At 39.9% G+C, this 24,151-nt stretch overlaps 1 protein-coding gene across 6 annotated transcripts in view; it reads left to right on the plus strand.

The window, feature by feature from the left end:
• The window catches only part of LOC136886096 (glucose dehydrogenase [FAD, quinone]), a 123,769-nt gene that overhangs the window by 23,503 nt on the left and 76,115 nt on the right, over positions 1 to 24,151 (plus strand). For 5 of the 6 annotated variants that reach the window (XM_067158834.2, XM_067158850.2, XM_067158859.2 and 2 more), the window contains one exon: positions 14,994 to 15,128. The exons of the other annotated variant lie outside the window; for it this stretch is intronic. In XM_067158834.2, the coding sequence (XP_067014935.2) occupies positions 14,994 to 15,128 (135 nt within the window). The remainder of the gene's footprint in view (positions 1 to 14,993; positions 15,129 to 24,151) is intronic. 6 annotated transcript variants of the gene reach the window in all.

The following is a 24,151-nucleotide window of genomic DNA, read 5'->3' on the forward strand; positions in this document are numbered from 1 at the left end:
ATTCGTATTGATACAGTTTAAATTAAGAGCTAGTGTAAGGTTTAATGGTCCACCCAATCAATACACTTCACTTTACAAGTGAAAACTATTTAATATAAAAATATATTAAACATACTTTGGAACATGTTTTGTCTCATTTGAGACTTCTTCAGCCATAACGTCTCATAGCAGATTACAATGATCATTGTTGCTGACTAATGGTTTAAAAATGGAAGAACCCATGTCCTTTAAGAACTGTTTGAGAATACACTAAATATAATATATATACATTATTTACAGTACATAAATATGTCCATCATTTCTTGCAAAAAAAAAATATTCAATGTTAAAATTTGATGACATTTCTTGAAAATATGACATGCCAGCCATAACGTCTCGTAACATATTACAATGCTCATTGTTGCTGTCTAATAATTTAAAAGTGAAAGAACCCATGTCCTGTATGAAATGTTTGGGAATACACTAAAGACAAATTATACACACTATTTACATAAAATTGTTCATCACTTACTGCAAAAAAAAAAAAAATTCAATGTTAAAATTTGAATGACATTTCTTGAAAATATGACATTCACTGCTAGTAGCTGGTAGCTTCAAGGTACTGACTGAGGGAGATTTGAATTCTGGCCTCAGAATAGGAAAATGGGACCAAATCCACATCAGAATATTTTAAAGCTTTAATTCATATGTAAATTCCTTTCAAAATACCAGATATAGCTTATTTTTTCATGGTTCATGGTGTGGGTTACTGTAGTCACATCCTAGTTCGTGAACCATGGGCACCGGCTGTATGGCCTAGTAAGTGGTCCGGAGAGTTGGGATACCAGTTGCTATGAAATGGGAGTGAACATCTTGGACATATTCTGAGTCGTGGCCCTCCTTGTGCTTGGGCGGCTAGGACTATACAATCAACCGGTGGTCCCTAACCCGTTAGAGAAGAGATCCTCACTTGGACTATGTGCAAGTAGGGTAGCATCCTGCTTCATGAATTTACCGAGCTCAGAACATTTCAAGCAAGCCTCGGACCTATGGAAGTAACGGAGTCCCACTCTCATTTGACAGGTGAGGGACTCCTTGGAAACAACTTGGCGAACAAAATGGAATTCGATGGGGAGCTAACAATATTAATGAGGCTTATGAAAGAAAGTAGAACTGGCTGAGTCAGCAAAGAGGATGCATCTGGATGTACCGGGAGTAAGTGATATTCAGGTAAGGGGAGATAACGAGGAAGAGAGAGAAGATTATAAAGTGTACTTGACGGGTGTTAAAAAGGGAAAGGCAGAGTATAGGGTAGGACTGTTTATCAGGAATACTATTGCATGCAATATAGTTTCTGTTAGGCACGTAAATGAGCGTATGATGTGGGTAGATTTGGCAGTTGGAGGAATTAGGACGGGAATTGTCTCATTGTATCACCGTATGAGGGTACAGATGAGGATGAGGTTGACAAATTTTATGAAGCATTGAGCGACATCGTAGTCAGGGTGAACAGCAAGGATAGGATAGTGATAATGGGCAATTTCAATGCGAGAGTTGGAAATAGAACTGAAGGATACGAAAGGGTGATTGGTAAATGTGGGGAAGATATGGAAGCTAATGGGAATGAGAAGCATTTGCTGGAATTCTGTGCTAGTGTGAGTTTAGCAGTTATGAATACATTCTTCAAGCATAAGGCTATTCACTGCTACACATGGGAGGCTAGGGGTACCAGATCCATAATAGACTATATCTTAACAGCGAATTCAGGAAGTCTGTTAGGAATGTACAAGTTTTTCAAGGATTTTTCGATGCTACAGACCACTATCTACTCTGTAGTGAACTAAGTATCTCTAGGCCTAGGGTAGAGAAAATGAAATCTGTCTGCAAACAAATAAGGTTAGAAAATCTCCAGGACGAGGAAATTAGACATAAGTACATGGATATGATTAGTGAGAATTTTCGAACAGTGGACAGTAAGCAGGTTCAGGATATAGAAAGAGAATGGGTGGCATATAGGAATGCTGTAGTACAAACAGCAAGGGAATGCCTAGGAACGACTGTGTGTAAAGATGGGAGAAAGTGAACATCTTGGTGGAATGGTGAAGTGAGAGCAGCTTGTAAACGTAAAAAGAAGGCTTATTAGAAATGGCTCCAAACAAGGACCGATGCAGACATGGAATTGTTCATAGATGAAAGAAACAGAGTGAAACAAATAGTTGTTGAATCCAAATAGAAGACTTGGGAAGATTTTGGTAATAACCTGGAAAGGCTAGCTCAAGCAGCAGGGAAACCTTTTTTGGACAGTAATAAAGAATCTTAGGAAGGGAGGGGAAAAAAGAAATGAACAGTGTTTTGAGTAATTCAGGTGAACTCGTAACAGATCCCAGAGAATCACTGGAGAGGTGGAAGGAATACTTTTAAAATCTTCTCAACGTAAAAGGAAATCTTCATGGTGGTGCCGCGAACAATCAACTTCATGGGGAGGAAGAAAATGATGTTGGTGAAATTACGCTTGAGGAAATGGAAAGGATGGTAAGTAAACTCCATTGTCATAAAGCAGCAGGAATAGATGAAATTAGACCTGAAATGGTGAAATATAGTGGGAAGGCAGGGATGAAATGGCTTCATAGAGTAGTAAGATTAGCGTGGAGTGTTGGTAAGGTACCTTCAGATTGGACAAAAGCAGTAATTGCACCTTTCTATAAGCAAGAGAACAGGAAGGTTTGCAACAGTTATTGAGGTATCTCACTGATTAGTATACCAGGCAAAGTATTCACTGGTATCTTGGAAGGGAGGGTGCGATCAGTGGTTGAGAGGAAGTTGGATAAAACCAGTGTAGTTTCAGACCACAGAGGGGCTGTCAGGATCAGATTTTCAGTATGCACCAGGTAATTGAAAAATGTTACGAGAGGAATAGACAGTTGTGTTTATGTTTCGTAGATCTAGAGAAAGCATATGACAGGGTACCAAGAAAAGTTGTTCGTCATACTAGGGGAATATGGAATTAAGGGTAGATTATTGAAATCAATCAAAGGCATTTATGTTGACAATTGGACTGCAGTGAGAATTGATGGTAGATTGGTTCAGGGTACTTACAGGCGTTAGACAAGGCTGTAATCCTTCACCTTTGCTGTTCGTAGTTTACATGGATCATCTGCTGAAAGGTATAAAGTGGCAGGGAGGGATTCAATTAGGTGGAAATGTAGTAAGCAGTTTGGCCTATGCTGACGACTTGGTCTTAATGGCAGATTGTGCCCAAAGCCTGCAGTCTAATATCTTGGAACATGAAAATAGGTGCAACGAGTCTGGTATAAAAATTAGCCTCTCGAAGACTAAATTGATGTCAGTAGGTAAGAAAGTCAACAGAATTGAATATCAGATTAGTGATACAAAGCTGGAACAGGTAGAAAATTTTAAGTATTTAGGTTGTGTGTTCTCCCAGGATGGTGATATAGTAAGTGAGATTGAATCAAGGTGTAGTAAAGCTAACGCAGTGAGCGCGCAGTTGCAATCAACAGTGTTCTGTAAGAAGGAGTCAGCTCCCAGATGAAACTATCTTTACATAGGACTGTTTTCTGGCCAACTTTGCTTTACGGGAGCATAAGCTGGGTTGACTCAGGATATCTTATTCATAAGTTAGAAGTAACAGACATGAAAATAGTGAGAATGATTGCTGGTACAAACATGTGGGTACAATGGCAGAAGGGTAGTCAGAACGAGGAGATAAATGCTAAGTTATGAATGAACTTGATGAATGAAGCTGTACGCATAAACCAGCTTCGGTGGTGGGGTCGTGTGAGATGAATGGAGGAGGATAGGTTACCTGGGAGAATAATGGACTCTGTTGTTGTCTGTTGCTATTGGCTTCACGTCGCACGACACAGGTCTTACGGCGACGATGGGACAGGAAAGGGCTAGGACTGGGAAGGAAGCGGCCATGGCCTTAATTAAGATACAGCCCCAGCATTTGCCTGGAGTGAAAATGGGAAACCACGGAAAACCATCTTCAGGGCTGCTGATAGTGGGGTTCGAACCCGCTATCTCCCGAATGCTGTATACTGGCTGCGCTTAAGTGACTGCAGCTATCGAGCTTGGTAATGTTCTCTGTTATGGAGGGTAAGAGAAGTAGAAGGAGACCAAGACAATGATGGTTAGACTCAGTTTCTAACGATTTAAAGATAAGAGGTATAGAACTAAATGAGGCCACAGCACTAGTTGCAAATAGAGGATTGTGGCAACATTTAGTAAATTCACAGAGGCTTGCAGGCTGAACGCTGAAAGGCATAACAGTCTATAATGATAATGTATGTATGTATGTAGGTATGTATTCTCAAACAGTTCTTAAAAGGCGTGGGTTCTTCCATTTTTAAATCATTAGACAGCAACAATGAGCATTGTATTCTGCTATGAAACATTATGGCTGAAGAAGTCTCAAATGCGACGAAACATGTTCCAAAGTACAGTAGAACCCCGTTTATCCGAAATAAAGAGGACGCAGCCACTTTGGTTGACGTGTTTTTTTGGATGACACACGATAAATATTTTCTGAAGTTAAATTCGACATTTAACTTTAAAAATGCATAAAGTGAATACTGTATACAGTAATTTTATTACAGTACTGTAATTTAAGCATGTGGTACTGTATTTTAATTTTTAAAAATTGATATCAGTCTTACCTCCATTGCATTAAATCCATCATATGCTGTAACTGGATTCTCAAAACTTCCATTGTCAAGGTCTTCATGACGAATAATACAGTAATAATAATAATAATAATAATAATAATAATAATAATAATAATAATAATAATACAGTAATAATAATTCCTGCTTGTTCAAGAAAAAACATATCATGTAATGAACTAGAGGGTAAGAAACTGTTTTATTTTATGCTACACGTGCATTCTGGCATAAGTCATAATATAAAAAATAGGGTTTGCCTAGTAGCTCTCAGCACATATAGCAAGAGAATTACTAATATCAATGGCTAAAAACAAGAGGGTAAAAAACAAAATATTAAAATACAATTTTGCCAGAGCATTTTGGTTAAGCCGGGTTTCATTTAAGCGAAGTTTGGTTAAACGGGGTTGTACTGTATATTTAATATATTTTTATATTAAATAGTTTTCACTTGTAAAGTGTCCGACTCGTTGGCTGAATGGTCAGCGTACTAGCCTTCGGTTCAGAGGGTCCCGGGTTCGATTCCCGGCCGGGTTGGGGATTTTAACCTTCATTGGTTAATTCCAATGGCCCGGGGGCTGGGTGTTTGTGCAGTCCCCAACATCCCTGCAACTCACACACCACACATTACACTATCCTCCACCACAATAACACGCAGTTACCCACACATGGCAGATGCCGCCCACCCTCATCGGAGGGTCTGCCTACAAGGGCTGCACTCAGCTAGAAATAGCCACACGAAATTATTATACTTGTAAAGTGAAGTATATTGATTGGGTGGACCATTAAATCTAACACTAGTTCTTAATTTAAGTTTGTTGTTTCCGAGTGTGATATATGTCGTTGGCAGGAAGACAAAGAAAAGTTAAGAATGTTTGGTACAACAAGAAAAGCATTCGAAGAATCAAAGACAGGAAAATTTAATAAAACGGATTGCCTTGTTAACTGTTCTCATTCAGGAGAAAGAGAAACAGGGTTATCAAATTAATCTTGAAGTTATTAGGCTGTAGCTAGATGGGCATTTTAAAATGTAACATTTCTCCTTTAAGTAACTCAGGAAATATAAAAGGTGTGAAATAGGACATTGGTCGACGCTACAGAAAATATCAATACATACAGTGAAACCTCGATATCTCTAATCACCTCGGGAGCTGAATTTTATTTCGAGTTAACGAAATTTTGAGATATAGAAAATACCATTTTTAAGCATGTACTGCGCATAATTGAATCATATCTACGGGTTTATACTGAATACATTATTTTAACAGTTTTAAAAAAATATACAAACAAACTCTATTTTATGGCATCACTTTAATTATAACCCTTATTATAGTAACTTTTTAGAAGACAGGTTACATTACATACAGTAGTGGAACAAGAAACATACCTCGGTTAACACCTTTGGAAAAAATCCATTAGTCTCTTCTATTTGTTAATGTTAACCTTTCCTAATAATAATGTACAACGGGTGATTGTTTGGCCCGCCCTGTCAATATATTATTAGTATTTGAATAATTTATATGTACATGTTTTGGGAGCCTTAACTCCCTTCATCAGCGTATGTACATCAAAATCTACCTTATCCAAGTCTCAAGATTCAACATCTCATCACAGTAACATTAAGCATTTCCCTGTTTAACCTCAACACTAGTCACTATACATACACTTTGCTGTTTTTTGTACAATAATGCCTGTTGTAACCAAACACGTAACACATGGAACATATTTAGAAACACTCTTGAATTGTCCACTCATTCCTCCTATCCTTTACACTCTTACAACGCGTATCATCACCCTGGATGGATCCATTAGCTGAGTCAGCCACTGATAAAATGTACCTTGTCACTGCTTGTATTGTTGCTGCCACTAGGAATCTGCCAACTTAATGTCCAATTTGACATCCTTCGCAAGGTCATCTCATTTTCAGGCCAATCTGGTATTTTTCTCTCTGCTTTCTATATTATTATAATTATATTATTATAATAAATCAGCTGTCAAGAATATTACACTGACCTCTTATTACTCACTTTTCACTACTTCCTTCTAGATCTACCTTTGGGTTTTTTTTTTTTTTTAATCTGTGCATCTATATTCATTTGAGGGAACACGAAAATAAGAAAAGTCACAATGTCAGAAATATGTGTGCTGGGCTGTGAATGCCTCAGGCAGTAGAAGTGCTACCATTAGAAATGGGAAGTTCAATTGAATTCATGATTATGATTTTGTTTTTCTCAATTTCAAACACTTGTCTAACAGAAACATGGTACTGGCCACCCGCAAGTTGTCTGTATTCACCAAATCGTGCCTCTAATGCATCTGTTTAAATCTTTCCCAGAAGAAAATATGACCATTTCAGTACTTCTGAACAAAACTGTTAGCTGTATAAGGCAGCAAGTTGATTGAGTAAGAGTCCTGTGCGTTTGACTAGACAATTTGCCACGTTGCAGACCTAGATTATCCCAGTGATCTAACCATTCTACAAACTTCATTAAAAAACCCTTCCGTTCATCACCAGGTTTGTTGCTGAGAGGCTGTTGAAATTTATTATTAAGTCTTACACCTTTGAAAGGGGTCTTTACATTAACAATATGCCACCAGGTAGTGATTACTTTTATAAATTCAGCTGTGCCCTCATCATCATCATCATTTTACAGTTCCACTTTCCCGGGTACTGTTGGCGAGCCTCTTCCATTATCACTCCGTTATCACTCGACAACTCTTATACTGTTGGCATATTTCAAAATATGTAATTGTACAGTTATTGGAAGCTAAATGAATGAATTAATTAATTAATGTCATATTGAGATACGTTCTGTTGTTAATGACGTCCTCCAGTGTCCTTCCCCAATCTGCAATGTCCATCTTTATGATGTCCATCCAGTGGGTTCTTGGTCTTCCCACCATCCCTTTCCCTGCCACATGTCTCTCCAAGTTAACATATGCTGTCCTTGTTGGCTCCATCCTCATTACACGCCCAAACCACCTCAGTCTGGACATGCTGACCCGATCTAACAATGATGTAACAATCCCAGCTTCCTTCCTAACCACATCATTCCTTAACTTGTCCAGTTTGGTGTTTTGAATTGTGAACCTAAGGAACTTCATCTCGGATGCCTGCAACCTTGATGAGTCTTTCTTAGGGAGGGTGTAGGTTGTGTTTTTCTCCTACAACTAGTAAAGTATTTACTATACGGTCATTAAACAACTGTCACACATATTTCACATTTTGTCTTTCAAAACTTGAAGGCAATAGAGCTTTAACAGTCATGCTTTACAAGGTCATTTCCTTCAACCTCAAACTAGTCCCTTATAGCTTTGAAAGATACAACTTTAACTTTAGAAAAATCATCAAAGTCAGCATACACAATTCCAAACCATCAGTTTTCTGTTTGAGCCAATTATTTCTGATGCATTTAAATAAATGCACAGTGTCACTGAGATTAAAAAAAAGAGGCTTGTTAGGATTTCCAGGATTACAGTACTCAGTGGGGGTGGATTTGAAAATTTTGACATTGCTTTGGTATTGATAGCATTATTATCAGTCACAACAGCCAGAACATTAAATCCCATAGATTCCAAACCAAGAATAACCTTTGACATGATACTGTGTAAATCATCACCTGTTAACTTGGACACAGGGAGAATATGAATTATGGTACTTCCTTCTTTGATGATAAAATGTTCTGGATCATAAATACATGTGTTGATGTAGGAAAATTTGTAGTATAAGCACATGAACCTACAATGCTTCCTCCCTTGAAGTCCATATATGGTTTAATGTGAATTTCATCTACTGCCAGTGTTATAAATTTGTCATTCTGTTGAAAACCTTGAACTTTCTGTTTTATGTACTCCAAAAAGTATGTAGGGTTCTGTTCTAATATTGGGCTACATACTCTGGAACATACTTTTTTCAAAGTATTGACATGTGGCAAAATTAAATTACTTCTATGTCTCATCAATTTGTAAGCATGAGGAGGAATCAATTGGAAGATTGAACAAATAACAAGAAAATAATTATCATACTCCCTTTTGTGTTTAGGAACTAAGGAAGTTTTAACTGTGATTTGATTAAATTAAATGTGGGGTCATCTTCCTCAGTGTTCAGTTCACCCACTAGGCCTAGAATTAACTTATTTGTTATATGTTTCTGCACACTATTACACTCATTCCCTGTAATGTAGCTATGGAATTTTGTAACTAAAGAATGTACCTCATTTCTGTTGCTAATTTTGTCTACATTAGAAAATTTACACTGCAATAAAAACCCTTTAGAATACACTTTTGAGGTCATGTCCTCTTCAATTATTATATATGTTATGCAGTGCGGTTGCTTTAATGTATTCATGTACAGAAAAATTACTTGCATTTCCTTCACCACAGTACACCAACCATCAGATATCAACATGTTTATTTTTCTTTTCTGCTCTGTTAGATTGTGGACTTGTGCAGTTGGTTTTTGAAGGAAGTGTAGGTGGTAAGAACAGTAGGGGTAGACCAAGGTTTGAATATGAAACACAGATTAGAGCAGATGTAGGATGCAGTAGTTACGTAGAAATGAAAAGGTTAGCACAGGATAGGGTGGCATCAAACCAGTCTATGGACTGATGACTTAAACACACAGATTGTGGACTGAAATTCAGTCTGTGTATGAGGCATGACTATTGTTATTGTCTTCAATCACTCTGTTTATTGATTCTCTCTATATTCTACTTCACTTTTTATCTGGTTCTTCTCTTGAACTGGTAGAATGTGAAGATAAATATGATGGACAGTTGGGAAAGATACAGGGCACTGCATTCTCTGACAGTCATGGTCTTGAAAGAGGAGCAGTTAAAGTTTTTCCTGTCTTAGAATCAGTACTGTAGCAGTTACTTCCCACAAAACATCACTGGCTTTGAAATGTCTGTGGCATACCTATAAAATAAGATACCACTGTGAGCCAACTTCATGCATTTTCAGAGTGAATAGGCCTACATATCAACAGCTGTTACATGTAGTTTAATGCATATAATAAATTTAATTTGTATAATAATAATAATAATAATAATAATAATAATAATAATAATAATAATAATAATAATAAAAATTCCCTTGTTTGTAAAACATAACATCGTATCTTTTTTTTTGCAAGTTGCTTTACGTCGCACCAACACAGATAGGTCTTATGACGATGATGGGACAGGAAAGGGCTAGGAGTGGGAAGGAAGCGCCCGTGGCCTTAATTAAGGTACAGTCCCAGCATTTGCCTTGTGTGAAAATGGGGAAACCACAGAAAACCATCTTCAGGGCTGCTGACAGTGGGGTTCGAACCCACTATCTCCCGAATACTGGATACTGGCCGCACTTAAGCGACTGCAGCTATTGAGCTCGGTACCTCATATCTTACAAGAGTAAATATACCTACATATCACCAGATGCTGAGTGTAGTTTAATACGTCATAGGTCCATGTTCATTATGATTATGTGAGAATGTAATAGTAGTAGTAACTCAACAGGGTGCAATTTTCCTCATGTCAGGACATTTCATCACTATGTGCCACACTGTTTGATGAATGAGACCAACCTCTACGGATAATTCCTGGACAGTCCATCGATGGTCTACGGAAACAAGACCACTCACGATGTCAATCTGATCTCTAGGAGTGGACAGCCGACCTGTGTGGTACAAACCTGCAGTCTCATTCCGACCTGCACTAAACGCCTTGCCCCATCGTGCAACCGTCCTATATGGTAATGCATTCTCGCCACAGGCTTCACATAAACCTCGATAACATTATGATTCATTTTCGCCACAGGCAACCTCGATTTTAATCTACGAACGCTGTTCACCTTTTGAAAACATGCTTTATAGTGGTGAAATTGACACACTTCATTTCACACAGCAGCAAGACTCTCAACTGGAAGCTCATCAAATGCATACTACACATCTACAACAGCGCCACCTGAACACTCCTATATCCTATTTGCACATGTCCAATCTTCTGCGAATGTCTGGACTATGTTGCCACAACTTTATTTACAGCCCTCGTATAAGGCTCAATAAATCTGAACGTATTCATCCTGAGGAAGGGAGCTGTACTCTCATGTGAGGTGCATACCAGCCTTTCCTTCCAAGCTAACTATAAAATATTGTTTGTTCCCCTCATTTCTTAGCATATCACAAGTAGCCCTTATTTTTTATACACTGCCTGACAAAAAAAGTTAAGCACTCAAAAGGAGTGGTTGAAAGTGAATGAAACTACATATGCTGAAGGACCATGTGTCATTATTGAACTGATTACAATATGGGATGAAAGAGACAAGGCCATTGGCAGTTACAGGTGGAATGTTGGCACCAAGTCAGTAGGGTGTCGCACCCCCCCTGGCCGCAATGCATGCCCTTATGCAGTTCGGAATGTTATCAAGCAGCCTTTAGTTCCTCTCCCGAGACAAGTTCATCCACAGTTGTTGCAGCTGTCCCTTCAGATCCCACAGGTTAGTACTGGGACAGAGTCCCCTTCCGATGTCATCCTACATGTGTTCAATGATGAAGAGGTCTGGGGATCTTGCTGGCCATGGAAGGACCTCAACATACTCTAGGCAGTCCATAGACACATTTGCTGTCTGTGGACGTGCATTATCTTGTTGGAACACTGTCCCAGGGTGCTGTGCCATAAGGGGTAGGACGAGGGGACGCAGAATGTCTGTGACATATCGCTGGGCCATCAATGTCTGCTGAAGCACTATTAGAGATGACCTGAATGCATATCCTATGGTTCCCCAAACCATGATGCCAGGGATTACATCTGTGTATCTTTCCACAATATGGGCAGGATCTGGCCTCTGTCCTTGACGCCGCCAAACCTTCACACGATGGTCATCGGAGGTTATGGAGAAGCGGGACTCATCGCTGAACATGATGCAACGCCAGTTGTCCTCTGTCCATGCCTCCCGGGCAAGGCACCCTTCCAAACGCAGGCATTGGTGTTCTGGTGTCAATGGTAACCGACACATGGGGCGGTAGGTCCCCAATCCGGCGGATGCGAGTCGTCAGGATACTGTGCAGGCAATCATAGGATGTTGTAGAGTCTCTAGTACATGTTCGCAGATGGTGGGTGCCAAAGTTATGGGATCCCGCAATACCTGGCGCACCATACGACGGTCTTCCCTCAGGATGGTGTTTCTTGGTCAACTCAAACCTGCACGACATGATTGGGTGCCCTCATGTACCCATTGAGTCCAACATTGGGCCAGTGTGGCATCTGAATGGCCCATATACCTGGCAATTGCACAATACGACCAACCAGTCTCATGCAGTCCCACAATGTGGCCTCTGTCAAATGCTGTCAGTTGGTGGATAGGCTATCTAAAGCATCTGCGAGGCATTGCGGGTGCTTCGTACTGTACATAGTCCCCTCTGCACGTCTTGCTTAACGGTCTGTCTCCCAGCAGTTGACTGGTAAACAACTTATCAACAACAGGGCAGTGCCATCACGAATGCACTCTGGTGAGCATTCTACACATTACAGATCCTTGTAAATCTAATCATTTACTCACACATCAATGGTATATATGTATACTGAAATGGGATAATATTGGACCACTCCTTCTGGGTGCTTAAACTTTTTTTGTTAGGAAGTGTATATAGTAGTTAACATTCAATGACTTCTTTTGTAAAACATCAAACAGGATATCTGTCAAATAAAATATGTCATGAAACTCTACTGCCAGAAATGTGAATTCATAACTGCTCATGTCGTGAAGAAAACCTCTGGCAAGTTGAGTAGAATTATCATTGGACTGTTCACAGCAAACAGTGGTTCTGAAAGCCTCTTTCACCTTTTCCCAGTCGTCTTCAGTTACAACCAATAATTTCGAGTTGGAGCTCTAATGGACAGGTGTTACAGTTGGAATGTGTGATCCCGATGCTGAAGTAATTCCATAGGTTCTCTTTGCTGAGTGATGGTAAAAGGTAGGAATTCCAGTAATAGAAGAAAAAAATATATGACAGTTCCATATCTTTTTGCAACACTGTTGTAAGACTAGATTTAGGTGGCGAGCAAAACAGTGTACAAATACTGTAAGAGAAGCTTTCTCTCTTTTTGAGTTTGTTTAAATGGCCAGACATCACCCTTGAACCATCATAACACTGTCCTACTAATTTGTGCTCATAGCTAAATGGTTCCAAGAGTTTGTCCAATAAAGCAAACAAAGTTTCTGGTGATTTGTTGGCATTTACAACATAGAAACCTAACAAACACTCCACTGTAGCTCCATCAGCATTAACATACCTCACTATTAGAACACTGAAACACCTATGTGATATCTGTCATATCATCTACCTGAACAGAAAAAAAAAATAGCATTTTCCAGTTCAGTTTTTGAAAAATCATGTAATCTGAAATATACTTAATTAGTTAATTTTGTATAAATTTTTATTTGCCACTGAACACACTTCTTATCTTAGAATACTGGTTTTGTATTTCTACAGGACTCCTTGATACCAGCAACATCAATGGTTCCTTAAAATTCCCACGATGTATTTTGTTGTTTCATCGTGACCACAGAATGTTAATTCTTGTTTACTTAAATAGAATACTGAATTAGCCACTAACTATAGGAAAAGTCTGTTCAGACATACAATTTCATTGAACTGCAGAGTATACAGTCGAGCATTTTCCTTCAGGATATCTGAAATTGTGTTTCAATATCTTTCTAAAGTTTTCAAATTTACCTGGCAGTTTAAATGCTCTGCCAAATCTGAGTGTGTAACAATCGTATTGTATTCAACAAAGTAGCAACGTTCCTTTTATTGCTAAAATGCAAGCATGGCTAACAAAACAATCTCTGCAGAGTTGAAGAGGAGCACAACCATGATAATTCTTCAAACCACAACTGTTTGAAATTAAAGATATATCTGAATGTTTCACTTCTTTTGTATCACACATTTGTAGAGATTCAGAAGGGTGTCCTCAATTTAAAACTTCCTTCTTATCTTAGTCTTTCCAATGCAAAAATGGTATTTCGAATAAAACACACACTATATCATAAACAATATTCAAATTTTAAAACAGCCCAATGCTAAAGAAGGAAGCATGTTCCGCACTGGAAGAAGAAACATATACTGTATCCCTCTCATTACTTTACCACATGTCTCTGTACAGACAAACTATAACGGGTGATGTGACAGTTGTCATAGCAGTCATTGAGCTAAGCCCCGCACCCGGAGGTCTAGCAGCATAAAAGGAAGACTACTTCACTTCTTTAGTTGCTTTGATCATAATCACACCACACTCATTGCCAGAACAGTACGACTCCCGCACAATACAAAAATACAGAAATATGTTTCTGTTAAAACCAACATACTTGATAACCAATTATTCTTAAAATTTCTTTTAAGTGTAAAGGGCCAGTTCATTTACTACCCCTCAGTAGCCACCTCTGAAAATAATGACATGAGCTGGATAGGCTCTTCTTTGGAAGCAGTGAGAAGGCTTCTGCTATTAACTTGCCTACCTTTCAGATTGATATTATAAAGATATGCACATTATAACGCAGTGGCCAGTCCTGTGACATTTTATGGCTGATACAAGTCACCAAACTCCGTTCAACTATAGCAGCCCTCTGACTTAAAAAAAAAAAAAAATTGAAACAATTTTCATGTTTCATTATTTCTCTAGCTTCTCGGTATAGAGATAAGTATGATTCTTGGGAGGTGGTAGCCAGAACTGTGGTTTCCTTAAATTTTATTTAGTAAGAGAAGATGGGAGGTTGTTTGTTATTTTTATTTTTTATTAGACAAGGTGATAATATTGTTTTATGCTCCTTCAGCCATTTGTTAGTGCTCTGTTGGCTGGTCTCAAGGTAAACATATCTACACAAACAGGAAGTATGGTACCAGTTGGTGCTGGAGAATGGATATCAAAGATTTTGACTGGACCATAACTGCTGGGATATTTTTCTTGTAGTTGTAAAGGTGGTTTTTCGTCACCATAAGCCCTATCTGTGTTGGTGCAACATAAAGCAAATAGTAAAAAAAGATAAGTGTTCTTGTTTCTTCCATGCATCTCTCACTTTTATCTTCTGAGAGTATACTACTACTGAATTATTTATTTATTTATTTATTTATTTATTTATTTATTTATTTATTTATTTATTTATTTATTTATTTATTTATTTATTTATTTATTTATTTATTTATTTTCTGTTTTGCCCTTATCTCAGTCTCTCCTTATTTCCTGCTTATTTTTCTTTTCTTGTTATATTTGGTTTTTTGCCTATATACTCTGCTTTAGTTTTGCTAATATTTGCAAGAGATCTTTGACAATTTAAAAAATGTAATCGCATTTTCAGTCAAATATCATTCTAAACGTGGCCCTGTTATTGTGAGTGATCTTCAGTTTGAGACTCCATTGGCCAGCGCTGTCTTGGAAGCTGGTGCTGAGCTTGGGTATAATATAGGAGACCTCAATGGTGAAAATCAGACTGGTAAGTATTTTGTAGTAATATTAAGGAAGTGGAGATTGTTGTCAGTGGGATACTGTGTAGGAGAAATACTGACTTGGAAATGATTAGGGATTTAAATGAGACTATGAAGTGGGTATGTGGGGAAACTGGGAGTGAGATTTGTAGATCTTCATGGGTGTGCCCAGAAGGCCTTCACTTGAACCACAGTAGTAGTGTAAGTTAGGAGGTCTGTTGAGACATATTGTAGGGAGATATATTCAGCGAAACTGGGTGGACTAGAGAGTGATGATGGAGAGTACAGGTTGGGAGTCAAGTAAGGATGACATAAAGTTGTTAGTGGTAAACTGTAGAATTATTGTAAGAAAAGGAATAGAACTAAGTACATAATTTAATATATATGGATATTATTTACCAGATATTGTAATAGGAGTTGAATCATTGCTAAGAAGTAATATTATGGATGTGAGATTTTTTTTTTTACAAATTGCTTTATGTCGCACCAACACAGATAGGTCTTATGGTGATGATGGGATAGGAAAGGACCATGGCTTGGTGTAAAAATGGGAAACCATGCAAAAACCATATTCAAGGCTGGTGATTGTGGGGCTTGAACCCACTATTTCCTGAATGCAAGCTCACAGCTGCATGCCACTAACCGCATAGCCAACTCGCTCAGTGGGAATTTTCTACCAGAACTCGAGTGTTTATCATAGAGACAGGATTGATTCAAAAGGAGAGGGAGTATTCATTCTGGTGAAAGAAAAATTTGTAAGCAATGAAGAAGTTAAGGATGTGAAAAATAAAATTCCAGGTGTAAGGGTCTTATCTAAGGATAATAGGCAACTTGATAATTTCGGTGTGGACAGTCTTTGAAAGGCTGGGGCTGACGGTGATGCAGAATTATTTGATAAAATATTCAGCTCTGTGGGGAACAATGTAGAAAGGTGGGTAATCTCAGTTTATCAAACGTTAATGCAAATGACAGAAAGCATGCTGATTGTTGTATGTCCGGCGATCCCTTCTCGCTCCGCCAGCCAGCTGCACGCGCGCCTGTGTATCATTCTGCTAGCTTCGACGCGCAGCCCCCAGTGCGCGTGCCTGACCATCGAGTGTACTATAAATACGAGCTCCCTGCCTGCTTACTCGCCCACTTGCCCCGGTGTCCAGCTCCAGAATACACCCTACGTCGAGCACGGAGGCTACTCCTCTTGAAAATGTGCTTCGACCAGGTGGACTGAATTTCTGGCAGTACGAGGTTTCACCTCTGGTCACCGCTCCCTTACCTGTTTCCACTGCCTATGTTCCGTAATTCTTTTACAAGCCATTTTCATTCCCTAACTTATGCAAGCTCCCTTAGTTTCGCTAGGTGGAATTTCTTCAATCAATTGAACTTGCTTTTTTAAGAATTCAGGCACTTCAACAAACAAGGACTCTCATGAACATTTATGTTAGTGTGCCAGATAGTTCTCGACTATCAACGTGTCAATTCACAAAGACTATCTTTTCAAGATAGAAGTGTATATAAAGACTGCAAACCTGTACATATTGTATAAAGACAGACTTTTCTCAAGATTCAATATTCCTTTTTGCTTCAATATAAATTTCAGTTATTTGTGTAAATATCATAAAGTGAAGCAATAAAAGTTGTGTTTTGTAAACTTCAACCTTGGTTACAACACAACTCTATGGCGACGAGGTAAAACACGCAACAACCTACAATTCTTCGACCCCAGTTGCCAACTCTATGGCGACGAGGTAAAAAAAGCAACAACCTCCAATTCTTCGACCCCAGTTGCCAACTCTATAGCGACGAGGTACAAAAGCAACAAACTACACGTCATCAGCCCCAATCGCCAACTCTATAGCAACGAGGTAAACACGACACCACAACTCAACAGGCCCAGTTGTCAACTCTACGGCGACGTGCTAAATAACAACGACACTCCAACCAGTTCTGACACACAGCTTACCTTACTCATTCTTGCACGCATCTCGCAATGGCTACTGCGGAACAACTCGCTACGATCTTCCAAGCCTTACAGCAGCAACAACAACAGTTTATGCAACAACAACAGGCAGCATTAATTCAGGCTATTCAAGCTATTTCTGTCTCTACACAGCCATCAGCTATTCCTCCGTTCTCTGCTTTTGATCCGGCTAAGGAAGAATGGTCCGTTTATTTAGCCCGTTTACAACAGCATTTCATCTGCCATTCTGTCACAGATGATCCACGCCGCCGCGCACTATTTCTTAGTTCGGTTGGCAATGCTACGTGTGAATTACTACGTAAATTAAGTCCGGAAGAACACTTATCTGAGGTACCCTTCCCGCAGCTCTTGGCCCGTCTCACGGAACACTATGCCAAAGCTCCTCACATAGTGGCTGCTCGCTATAAATTTTTTCAAAGCAGAAAGCAACCCCATCAGACACATACTGAATGGATAACTGAATTGCGTGGTCTAGCTAAACCCTGCCAGTTCATCTGCTCCAAGGACGGTTGTGGTTCATCCTACACTGATTCTCTCATTCGGGACATGATAATTTTACATACTCCTGAAGACAAAATACGTTTTGACGCTGTCAAGCAGAGTAACCCTTCTTTAGAAGACGTCCAGCGTATTGCTACGGTTTATGAGCTTACTACCAAGACTGCCGCAGCCATAGCTTCTCCACACGAAGTTGCACAAGTCTCGCCTCAGGCCCGCAAGTCCTCTGCTACAGTGAACCGTACGGATAAGGCGCTCTCCACCAAGCATTCTCGCCAGGTTCCCTCTCGCAATGCTACACGGAAGCCCAATTCTAAAAGCACCTCGAAACTCCTGCCTTCCTGCCGAGGTTGTTTCAAGCATCATGAACGTCGTGACTGTCGTTTTTTCAAAGCTACTTGTGAACGATGTAATAAACTTGGACATCTTAAGACTGTCAAAGTTCGCTCCGCCCTGCTAAGACTACTGCAGCACGCCGGAAGCATATACAGCCCCGCCAAGACATGGAAGTTGATCAGATCAATCTTATTCTTCCCACAAAGGATTCTCACAAAATCATCATTCCTCTCTCATTCTCTGAGCGATCTGTCGATTTTCAATTAGACACTGGATCACCTGTCTCTATTATTAACCTGACTACCTACCACGACTTAGGTTCACCTTCATGCTCTCCAGCTGACATCCAGCTCGTGACATTTAACAAGAAGAAAATTGACATCAAAGGTCAAATTAAGCTTCAGGCTAGTTATAAAGGAATTCAGAAGGCCATTCCTCTTCTCGTAGTTAACAACTACACTGCATCAAACATTATGGGCATGGATCTATTTAACTTATTTGGTTTCCAGATACATGACAACATTAACGTCGTATCTACATTGCATCCTACTTCTGACGTTACCGCTCTCCTAGCGCAGTTTCCTGAAGTCTTCGGCTCTCAGCTCGGAACAGCCAAAGACTATACAGCTCACATACAGCTGAAATCCGGAGCTAAGCCTCGCTTCCTCAAAGCTCGTCCAGTACCCATAGCACTTCAAGACCAGGTCACGAAAGAATTAGAAAGATGGATACAAACTGGAATTGTTGTACCAGTTACTTCTAGTCAATGGGCTACTCCACTAGTGGTAATCAAGAAACCTGATGGTAATGTTCGACTTTGTGGCGATTTTCGATCTACAGTCCACGCACAACTCGACACAGATATCTTTCCTATTCCACGTCCGGAAGACTTATTCCGTCGTCTCTCTGGTGGACAATTCTTCTCTCGAGTTGATCTTAAAGAAGCATATCTCCAGCTACTTTTAGACGAAGAATCTAAGAAATTTCTCACACTCAACACTCCTCTCGGACTGCTCCAGCTCCAGCGGCTCCCATTCGGTGTTTCATCCTCAGCGGCTATTTTTCAGCGCTATTTGGCTCAACTCACCGCCTCCATTCCCGGTTGTGCTAACTACCTGGATGATATTATTGTTACTGGAAAAGATCATCAGGAACATCTAACTAATCTACGCCTCCTTCTCCAGAAATTGAAAGACAATGGCCTACGAGCGAATCTCGCTAAATGTACCTTCTTTCAGCCTCAAGTTCACTACCTAGGACATATACTTGATAAGAATGGAATTCGTCCTAGTACACAGAATGTCTCAGCGATAGTAAACATGCCAGCACCTCAGAACCTCAAGCAGCTTCAGTCCTTCATAGGCAAAGCGAACTATTATAATAAGTTCATTCCACGCTTCGCTACAGTGGCAGCTCCATTAAACGCTCTACGTAAAAAAGGTGTTAAGTTTCAGTGGACTCCGCAAGGCCAACAGGCATGGAAAACAATCAACAACGCCTTAATTCAAGCTATACAACTCACTCATTTTCAGTCCGACAAGATCATCACGCTAGCTACTGACGCTTCAGACTACGGTGTCGGTGCCGTTCTCTCCCAGAAGGATCGTCATGGACAAGAACGCCCCATCGCCTTCGCTTCGAAAACACTTAATGACCATCAACGTCGATACTCACAGATAGAGAAAGAAGCTTTAGCCATCATCTTTGGTATTCGCCGTTTCAATGAATATCTCTATGGCAACCATTTCCTGATCATTACCGATCATAAGCCTCTCGTACACTTATTCCATCCTGGTAATAAGATCCCAGAGAATTCCCTCAGAAAGCTTCAAAGATGGTCCATGTTCCTTTCTGATTATTCCTATCAGATTGTATATCGAGCCACATCCCAGCATTGTAATGCTGATGCCCTCTCCCGCTTACCCGTTGGTCCTGATACTGCCTTCGATTCTCAAGAATCTGAATGTCTTCAGTTGGACATAGAACTTGAAGATACTGTATCCAGTTTTCCTATTGATGCTACCTGCATAGCTAAAGCTACGGATAAGGACAGTACACTTGCTACGGTACGTACTTACATCCGCAACGGTTGGCCTCTTCAGCGCACACTTCCTGCCCACCTGGCACCTTATCATCGTATGCAGCATCGTCTCACGACTCGTGCCGGAGTTGTACTACTAGAAGCAGGCACCATCTTCCGAGTGGTTATCCCACTTAGCCTACAGAAACAAGTTCTCGAATTATTACACCAAAGCCATTGGGGTATCTCCAGAACAAAGCAACTCGCCCGTCAACACTGCTACTGGCCCGGTATTGATGCCGCCATCGAAAAGCTAATACGTCATTGTGAGCAATGTCAAACGAATCAGAACGCCCCGTCTTCTGATCTTGCTTCATGGCCTCCTGCTACTACTCCATGGGAACGAGTTCACATCGATTTCGCAGGTCCTTTCCTCAATTCCATGTGGTTAATAGTCATCGATTCACTGTCAAACTTTCCATATGTTGTGGATATGCATTCGACTACTACAACCGAAGCTACCATTCGTGCTCTCCAGAAAATCTTTACTACAGAAGGTTTACCGCAAGTACTCATTTCGGACAACGGACCTCAATTTACAGCTACTGCTTTTCAGAATTTTTGTACACATAATGGCATTCGTCATATCCTAGCACCACCTTTTCACCCTCAATCTAATGGTGAAGCTGAACGCTTCGTACAAACATTTAAAAGAAGTATGAAGAAAGCTGTCTCTTCAGGCTTAACTAAAGACCAAGCCTTGCTCCAACTCTTAAACAACTACAGAACTCTACCCGGCGCTGATAATATCACTCCTGCACAGAAGCTCCATGGACGACCTCACAGAACTTTGCTTTCTCTGTTACAGCCTCTCCCGGCCCAGCATAAGACCTCAACAACGCAGTTCTCCCTCAACGACAAGGTCTACACCAGGACATTCAAATCCACCCCACTCTGGATACCTGGAGTCATCTGCAGATCTTTGGGTCATCGTCTATACGAGATACAGACTACGGAGAAACGTATCTGCCGCCATCAAGATCAGATACGTCTGCGCTACCGCCCCTGTCCAGCTATTGATGCTATTGCTAAACCAGATAAATCTATTGCTGAACGCGCTTTAGATCATTTAATAACAATGGGTTCCTTTCAGGACGAGACAGCGCCACTCCGCCCAGTTCCAGCTCCGGACAATACAACAGAAACATCAACAGCTCCGCCCCAGCATCGCAGTCGCCGCCAGCGCCGCCGCCGTTTCACGCCGTACCGGCGTATTTAGGAGGGGAGGGTGTTGTATGTCCGGCGATCCCTTCTCGCTCCGCCAGCCAGCTGCACGCGCGCCTGTGTATCATTCTGCTAGCTTCGACGCGCAGCCCCCAGTGCGCGTGCCTGACCATCGAGTGTACTATAAATACGAGCTCCCTGCCTGCTTACTCGCCCACTTGCCCCGGTGTCCAGCTCCAGAATACACCCTACGTCGAGCACGGAGGCTACTCCTCTTGAAAATGTGCTTCGACCAGGTGGACTGAATTTCTGGCAGTACGAGGTTTCACCTCTGGTCACCGCTCCCTTACCTGTTTCCACTGCCTATGTTCCGTAATTCTTTTACAAGCCATTTTCATTCCCTAACTTATGCAAGCTCCCTTAGTTTCGCTAGGTGGAATTTCTTCAATCAATTGAACTTGCTTTTTTAAGAATTCAGGCACTTCAACAAACAAGGACTCTCATGAACATTTATGTTAGTGTGCCAGATAGTTCTCGACTATCAACGTGTCAATTCACAAAGACTATCTTTTCAAGATAGAAGTGTATATAAAGACTGCAAACCTGTACATATTGTATAAAGACAGACTTTTCTCAAGATTCAATATTCCTTTTTGCTTCAATATAAATTTCAGTTATTTGTGTAAATATCATAAAGTGAAGCAATAAAAGTTGTGTTTTGTAAACTTCAACCTTGGTTACAACACTGATAAAGCCAGATAAGCTTTATACAGATACTGAAATGATAGATGATCATGAAGCTGTTTTCATTGTAGTATAAAATACATGTGATATAAAGGTTGTAAAAATAGGAATTTTAGACAGTATCATATGGTTGATAAGGCAGGCCGGCAGGCAGATTGATTGAAAATGGAAAATAAAAATATGAACAGCCTATGGGATGGGTGTAAGGCAATTTTTTAGGAGTGTGAAAACAGGTATGTACCTTTAAATATGGTAAGGAATGGCAAAGACCCACTATATTATAACAGAGAGATACAGAGATTAAAGAAGAAGTGCAGGTTGGAAAGAAATAGAATTATGAAAGGTTGTGGAAGTAAGGAGAAATTGAAGGAATTTACCAAGAAATTAAATTTAGGGAAAAAGTCAGCTGAGTAGAACATGATGGCAAGCATAATTAGCAGTCATGAGTTTTAGTGAAAAATGGCAGGAGATGTATAGATATGTTAAGGCAGAAACAGGTTTCAGGAAGGACATTCCAGGAATTATAAATGACCAAAGAGAGTGTATGTCTGAAAATTTACAGAAGGCAGAAGTATTTACTTAGCATTATATAGTGTTCTCCCTAGGACGTTTTTAATGGGACATTTTTTCAGACCGCCCGGCTAGTATAAACTAGATATGTGCTAATTACATAATATTAATACATATTTGAGTCATTGGGGGCTCCAAATTAACATGTAACTACTGCAGAACTGTTCATTAAAATGATAAATCATTATTGTCAGCATAATTGCATCAATTACATCGGAGATCAAATGTTTAGCTTGACCACCACGTAGTGTTGTGCACGAGTGGTGTCTGGATTAGTGTGGAATCTTATGCGAGTCCTCTATTCCGCATGATGTCACAAACCCGTATGGCAGTCCGCATGTCCACCGCGACCGAGTGGTAGGCCTAAGCCCAATGTTACATGATTTGGAGGGAGCAGTAGAGAACTTGAATTTCAAAATACTCTGTTATATCTTGTTCGTAATAACACTCAAATAGTTCAATTTTGCAGTAAATGTTTACCTGTCTGATATTATTGTTAATGCCCTGAGGTCAATGAATTTAATTTTTTTCATATTGAAGTTTTACGTAGTATTCTCCGCCCAGTTACTCATTCCTGACACCCGGCTGATGAAAATTTCTAGGGAGAACACTGAGTATACAAAGATAGATGTAAGGATAATGTTCAGGAAGAGGAAGTGACTAATAACTAGTGAAGTACTGTACTGAAATTTACCTATGAAAGTAAAGATATTTATAAAAAGATACAGAAGTTGGCAGCTAGAAAAGTAGTTGGGATTGATAAGAATTCTGGGGATATACTAAAGGCAATGGGTTTGGATAGAGTATACAGTGCCATAACTGAAATATTTATTTGATTACAATTTGCATGAAGGAGATATACCAAATGAATGGAAAGTTGCAATTATAGCCCCAGTGTACAAAGTAAAGTGTGCTGAACATACAGCAGATAATTACAGGCTAGTCAGTGTGACATGTTGCTTGTAAGCTCTGGGAAAGCATTCTTTGATTACATTAGACATGTTTGCAAAATTACTAACTGGTTACTTTTCGGTTTAGGAAAGGTTATTCCAGCGAGGCTCAACTTTTAGGATTCCTACAAGATATAGTAGATATTTTAGGTGAGGGAGTCAAATGGTCTGTATCGCTATTGACCTATCCAAGGCTGTTGGTAGGGTAGATCATGGAAGAATGATGAAAATTATTCTATTGGACTAAACAAAATTGTGGTTAAACGGGTGGCTAAATTTCTAGAAAATAAAACTCAGAGAATTAAAGTATGTGAAGCGTTATCTGATCCTGTAATGATTAACCCTATGAACTCAGATGACGAGGCACGGCCGCTTGCTTTCACATGGCGTACAACTCGGATGACGAGTTGAGCCCACACATTGCAAGTGCTCATGTATCTTTCTTATAGTCCACTCAGTTTGTAACAGATGGCTCTTCTGTTAAGATTTTCATATACTAGGAGGTTGACGCGAGGGTATGTCGAAGTTTCCCTTTGTTTCACCTTCACACCACGCGTATAGGATGACTCGGAAATATTTCAAATTCCTTTCAAACCAGTAGTCAATATGGCAGCTAGCAGCGCGCGTGTTTCTGAACACGAAGAATTAGTGAAGTTAATTAACAGTGTTTTAGATAGTGATTCCAATGATAGTGTAAGTGAAGATCTTCAGGAA

The sequence above is a fragment of the Anabrus simplex genome, chromosome 1 (assembly GCF_040414725.1).
Source record: "Anabrus simplex isolate iqAnaSimp1 chromosome 1, ASM4041472v1, whole genome shotgun sequence".
Lineage (NCBI taxonomy): Eukaryota > Metazoa > Arthropoda > Insecta > Orthoptera > Tettigoniidae > Anabrus > Anabrus simplex.